The 7,062-nt window shown below is 40.8% G+C and overlaps 1 protein-coding gene across 1 annotated transcript in view; it reads left to right on the forward strand.

Moving 5' to 3' along the window:
• Window positions 1-2,263: 2,263 nt before the first annotated feature.
• The window catches only part of LOC106873752 (uncharacterized), a 16,336-nt gene continuing 11,537 nt past the window's right edge, over window positions 2,264-7,062 (forward strand). The window contains exon 1 of the mRNA XM_052968466.1: window positions 2,264-2,418. Coding sequence (XP_052824426.1) covers window positions 2,264-2,418 — 155 coding nt within the window. The remainder of the gene's footprint in view (window positions 2,419-7,062) is intronic.

Below are 7,062 nucleotides of genomic sequence, written 5' to 3' on the forward strand. Positions count from 1 at the left end.
GTGTACGAGGAGGCAGAGGGGGGAAAGGAAATCGGAGAGGCGGGAAAGGAAATCGGGGAGGCGGGAATTTATGAAAGAGCCTTTCCATTATGCTAGGGAGATTCTGGATTCAAGTTGTAAGATTGATCTCAACTGCTCGAGAGAGGATCTGAATGATCATCTTCACCGAACTTACTCATCGACTATGACAGGTGACTTTGAAGAGTGGGAAGGTGCAATACGGCCTGATCCCCCTTCTCACCCTTCTGCCGACTCGACCCCGATGTTTAAGGAGTTGAAAGACATTTTGAGACGGACTAGGAATGCATCAGCTCCTGGACAAAATGGGATACCATATAACATGTACAAAAGTTGCCCATGACTACTTCGCTTGATTTGGAGAATTATGGCCATTGTGTGGAGGACCAGGAGAATTCCAATCCAATGGAGAGTGACTGAAGGAGTGTACATCCAGAAATCGGCAACTTCCAACGAGAAGATAACTGATTTCCGTCCGATTTCTCTGCTCCATGTAGAAGCAAAGCTGTTCTTCGCTATCCATGCTAAGCGTCTTGAGAAGTATCTTTGTTTGAATGGCTTCTTGGACAGCACAGTGCAAAAGGGAGGACATATCGACTCTCTGGGACATCATCAGAGATGCAAGATCTTGTCAAAAGAACCTTGTGTTGATTTGGCTTGACCTCGCCAACGAGGTTGGATCCGTTCCTTATGTGGCAGTAAGTTTTGCTCTTCGGTGGTACCATGTGCCAGACACACTTGTGGAGCTCATTCATGCGTACTACATGGGACTTTATGCATGTTTTTCGGTTAAAGCCTGGACATCTGAGTGGCAGAAACTTTCCATCAGAATATTCATGGGCTGTACTTTGTCGCCTATCCTATTTGTTACCACATTCAATCTGCTGAACGAGTTTCTAAGCCAGCTTACCCCAAAACTATACTTTATGAGGAAGAGAGACACCCATATACCAGTACTGAAGGAATACATGGATGACACAGCCATTTGTACAGCTTCAGTAGCTTCTGCACAGCAGGGTCTTGATAAAGTAAACGAATTCATGACGTGGTCGCGCATGAGGATCAAACCAACAAAGTCTCGTTCCCTAGTTCTGGACCATGGTAAAGTTAGACAGGATGAGCCATTTCAAATAAACGGTCAAGCGATCCCAGGAGTACAAAACAACCCTGTCAAGTTCTTGGGGAGGGTTATCAATGGAGATCTAAATGACAAGCAGGCTCGTTTATCTCTCGAGATTTCCTTAGTAAGATGGATGAAACTGTTGGACAAATGTGTACTCACTGGTGTCATGAAATGTTGGTGTTATAACCACCTGATTCTACCAAGGATCCAATGGCAGCTGATGATTGATGACAATGCACTTACCTATGTAGAACGCCTGGAGATGATTGTGTCTACGTTCCTTCGGAAGTGGCTGGCTGTGAGCAGAACCCTATCCAGTGTGGAACTCTATTGTAAGCAGGCCAAATAGCGACTGCCATTGGAGGGCATGACCGAGCTTGTAAAGAAGACAGCAGTAAATAGTTTGCTGCAACTTAGGGCAAGCTCCGATAAAGTGATGCAAAAGAGTGAACCAGTTGTTCGTTGCGGGAGGAAGTGGAAACCAGTGGAAGCAGCAGAGAGGGCAGAGAGCAGACTAAGATTTGAGGACATGTCTAGGGGTCAATTTGCCGTGCAGGTCTTGGATCTTTGAAATTCCAGGTATCATGGAGCAAGATGTCCAACAAGGAGAGGTGATCGGAGCTGTGTAAAGCAGTTTCAGCAGAGCATGATGATTTATATTACATTCGTGCAGTTCAGCTTGGGGTACAAGGCAGCTGGACATCATGGGAAAACATGAAAAATCACAACCTGAAATGGAGAACTCTACTTGACATGAGCCCGAAGCTGCTTCAATTTGTAATTGGTTCAACGTATGACACCGTAGCTTCCCCGAAGAATTTGAAGGGATGGAGACTCACACAAGGTGATGCACGTGACCTGTGTCAAGAGGAGCGATGCACCACAGCTCCTATTTTAGCCAGATGCCCCATCAGTCTCCAGCAAGGACGATATACTTGACAACACAACCGAGTACTGAGAATGTTACTCCAGGGTCTTCGGGAGAAGATATCGGAAGCAAACAGATGTCCAAAGAGAAGTGAAGATACGAAGATTCATTTCGTGCGGCATGGAGATGCTCTACCTTGTCGCCCCGCAAAGAGACGGTCAGGGCTTTTGACTTTAGTAGACGACTGGACAATCATGGCTGATTTAGACACGAAATTGATCTTCCCAGGAAAGATTGCCATCACGAAGCTTCGGCCAGACATATTAATCTTTTCTGAGCAGAGGAATACAATAGCACTGATTGAACTTACAGTTTGTGATGAAAGCAACATGCAGACATCACATGAGAAGTAAATGAGGAAATATGAGGAACTACAACTGCCTTGTGATGATAACGGTTGGTCGACTTCGGTGTGGCCGGCAGAAGTGGGCTGTAGAGGTTTCGCATCGCAAGCCCTCCTTCCTTCGTTATACCAACTTGGTGCTTGTTGCTCTAAAGCAAAGGCACTAGAGAAGTTAGTATGTAGCGTTGCTGAAAGAGCTTCCTTTCATCTCTGGCTCTCAAGATAACACAGAAAATCTATAATTAAATTTAATAATAAACTATGGATACGCAAGGACACTCCCGATGGTTTTGACGTGCTTATGGGAAGTTCTGACTCAGCACAAATAGCTGACTTGGTCTGCACGTACATTCTATATGAATTAGAAGACCAATTCCCAACCATTAGGGGTGGTCTATACCGGGACGACTGTTTACTTTATCTAAATAATACCACAAACCAAAAAATACAAAAAGTTAAAAATAGACTAGCCAGGTTCTTCCGTAGAATGGGTTTTGGTATCATCTTTGAAGATGAAACCTCCATAGTCAATTTCCTTGATGTCACTCTAGACCTACACACCAAAACCTTTTTCCCCTTACTATAAACCCTCCACTAACCTTAAGTATATTAGCCAGTTTAGTAATCATCCCAAAACGGTAACAAGAAATATAGTTAGGAACATCTTAGATTATCAAACCTATCCACAAATGAAAATATTTTCAACAATGAAGCTGACTTTTACAACTCTGCCTTATTAAAAGGCAGGATATAAAGAAAAAGTCAGATACATTAATTCTACTTACGATCTTTCTACCTATGATAATAAAGATATTAAATTTGATAACGATAAATACAATGTTTGTCCTCATCATAAACCTATTGACAGTAACAAACAGTCAGACGTTTTTTTTACATTATAGGGGAGGTAACCGACAATTTAAACCCTTTTTTAATAATAATAAATTGAAGTTTTTTTAGAAATAATAATAGCACACATACAAAACCTGAATCTGATTAAAATATCTGGCTAATAATTCCATTTGGAAAACAGATTAAATCAAATCTGGTTTCCCAGTTCCGAAATGCTGTTAATAAGAATTTTCCAAGACATTCTCTCTACTTCCCAGTTATAAACACGCACAAGGTTAGATTAGGATTTTCAAACACTAAAAACATCTCGCAAATAATATCCACACACAATAGGAGACTATTAAATTCATGAACGAGTACCAATAGCAATAACATTAATTCAGACAATACAAACCATTACCATTATAACAATAACAATACAAATAATAACCTAAGTAACAATAATTATAATATGAAATATAATAATAATAATTACCACAACAACATCATTATTTCGGAAGTTAATAGCAACAGAATTAGTTTTTTAAGTGATAATGCGAAACTCAAAAACACTATATATCAATGCAAGGTCAGCACTCCTACCAATGTGTCTTTTTACATTGGATCGTCCTCTTCGCCAATATCCATAAGAATATCAAACCATTATTCTTCTTTTAGAGATAGAAATAAACGCAATACCACGAGTCTTAGCAAATTAATTTGGGGACTTAAAGACAACATAAAATTTAACTTAGACTGGCTAATTCTCTCCACATCTGTACCATACGAAAAAGGTAGCAAATTTTGCCCATTATGCAATACGGAACTGTTCTTCATTTTATTCTCGAAGAATAAACTGGTGAACACATTCATCGAAAATGCATACAGATGTAAACATTGGCAACCCCATGTATTTTCTTCATATAGATAAACCACACTAATTCATATAACGTAGACGACTCACCTATTCATCTATTAGTTTCTCAAATAATTCAAGCAATACAAGTTAATTATACCTTTATATGTATAAAGGTATGGTTGACTTGTTTCGCTTGATATATGTTATCTAAACACTCTCCATCTTTTGAACCCAAATTAGGACACCCAGAACATCTATAAACATGAACTTAAACATTAATTTTCAGTTCAACTTAAAATAAACATTACTTCCAACGATGTTCAATACGTTGTGCTCCAATAACCTTATGCCTTTGATTTTATTGCTCTTTCATACATCCATAGCATTCATTTGATGCTTTCACTTTCTTCAGCAAAGATAGGAGTTATTTATCCTGTTTAGGTTATTTATATTAGTGGCATTATTCTGCGTCTAAGAATTTTATTTGTCTTCTTTAATTTCTGAAAGCAATCTCAGTTCATTTCTTTTTACGATTATCGTAAGATGAATTCAAAACATAAATATTTTCTTCTCTCTGCTTTATGACGTATAAAATACTGCACCACATAAAATTTTATTCTATCCATTGGAAAACCCTTATACCAACAAATATAGAACATGATTATCGGAGTAAACTTTGGTAATAATATTAACTTAGTTTATACAAGTAATTTTTACTCCTTTAACCCCCTTTTTTTTTGCCCCCTCTAATTTCCATCTAACCTAATAACACAATCTATCTCTTTAGATTAATAGACCATCCATCACCTTTATAAATTGTCAATCACTTAATATCTTACTAGTTAATATAAGCATCATTTTCCTATACATATAACACAGCTTTAATATTCATCACCACACGACTACCGTGTGTATATGCATACAAATGTATGTATATGCACATGTATGTGTCTATGTATATGTATGTGTGTGTATATATGTGTGCATGTGTGTGTGTGTGTGTGTGTGTGTGTGTGTGTGTGTGTGTGTGTGTGTGTATAGGTTCAAAAAAACAAAAAAACAATAACAAAAAAACAAAGTGAGGACGTGATACGGATAGTGTTATTGGACGCTTGGGAAAGGAAGGAGAGAGAGCATGACGTTTCGGGCGGAGCCCTTCATTGGAAAGACAGAAAGTTCGGAGAATGGAAAAACGGAGGAAGAGGAAAATGGCACCGATGCCCACAAGGTTACATTGTGAAAGGACCAGAAGAGGAGGTGGTGGGGGAAAAGTTCTTTCTAAGACAGGAGAGTGAAAAAGGGAGGTGAATATCTGTGCGTGCGCGAGTGTGTGTGTGATAACAGAACGTGTGTGCGTATGTATGTGTGTGTGTGTGTGCATGGTTTGGTGGTTTATCTGTTAGTGTGTATGTGTGTTCGTGTGTGTGTTTGTGTAGGGTTGTAGGTGTTGGGTACGTGTGCGTATGTGTGTATTTTGTATGTGCGCGTGTGTGTGTAGGTTTTTGTGCGTGCGTGTGTGTTTGTGTGTATGAGTATGTTGTGTATATGTGCGTTGCTGTGTACGTGTGTGTGCGTGAGTTTGCTATTGTATGTGCGTGTGTTGTTTATGCCCATGTGTGTGATTGTTTGTGTGTCTGTGTGAGTGTGTTGTGTTGGTGAGAAGTGTGTGTGCGTGTGTATGTGTATGTGAGTGGGTGTATGTGTATGTGGGTGTGTGCGTGTGTGTGTATGTGAGTGGGTGTATGTGTATGTGGGTGTGTGCGTGTGTGTGTATGTGTGGATGTGCGTGTGTGTGTGTGGGATTGTGATGTGTGTGGGGTTGTAAGTGTTAGGTATGGGTGCGTGTGTGTGTATGCGCGTGTGTGTTTATGTGTCTGTATGTGTGTCTGTGTGCGTGTGTGTGTATGTGTGTTTGTGTATGTGAGAGGTGTGTGTGCGTGTGTATGTGTATGTGTGTTTATGTGTGTGTGTGCGTATGTGTGTGAGAGCGTAAGGATGTGTGCCAGGTATGTGTGTTATTTTGTGTGTGCACTCCTGTGTGTGTGTGTGTGCATGCAGCTGTGTATGTACGTGTATGTAGGCGTGCGCGTATATATGGGTGTGTGTGTGTATAGGGCTGTGTAAGGTGTGTGTCTCTACCACTGTGCATGTGTGTGTGTATATATGTGCATTCGTCTATGTGTGTGTGAGGGCGCGCATGTATGTTTGTCATGTGTGTGGGCGGTATATATGTAAGCTGTGTGGGAGGTGTGTGTTAGGTGTATGGGAGGTATGTGAGGTATGTGTGAATGGGGGTATGTATGGGTTGTCAGGTGTGTGGGAGGTATGTGTGAGTGGGGGTATATATGGGTTATGTGTGCAAGGGTGTGTATGCTTGGGTGTGTGTGTGTGTATGTTTGCGTGATTGTTAGCGTGTGTGTGTATGCACAAGTGTGCATGTGTATGTGCGTTTGTATAAGTTTGTGGGCGAGTCTGAGCGTGTAAGTGCATGCATGTGTTGTGTGTGTGTGGTGTGTTGGGGGTAGGTGTGCTTACATGTGTGTGTATGGGTGCGTGTATTTTTTGTGTGTGGGTATGTGTGCATGTAGGAAAGGATGAAATAAATTGTGGAAAATTGTAGTGATTGTAATAAAAAAGTGAATAATGGATATAATGTAAAGTGGATGAGGGGGGTGGGGCAAAAAAAAATTTTTTTTTAAATAAAGAAAAGTGTTGCATTGTCGTAAATGGGAGAGTCATAAGGAGGAGGGGGCTGTGTTGAGTCCGAAGGGGAAAGATGATCTAAGGTTAAAAATATAGCGCTGTTCCAAGTGGAGTGGCTAGGGAGTGGACCCATGGTGCAGGGCAAGGCCAAAAATGGAGATGTTAGAGGGGGAGTGGTTGGCCAAGTGGAAATGACGGGCGACAGGAGAGTCTGAACCTAGCCGAACGTCCCTTAGGTGTTCGGTGAAACGGTCGGC

The sequence above is a fragment of the Octopus bimaculoides genome, chromosome 6 (genome assembly GCF_001194135.2).
Source record: "Octopus bimaculoides isolate UCB-OBI-ISO-001 chromosome 6, ASM119413v2, whole genome shotgun sequence".
Classification (NCBI taxonomy): domain Eukaryota; kingdom Metazoa; phylum Mollusca; class Cephalopoda; order Octopoda; family Octopodidae; genus Octopus; species Octopus bimaculoides.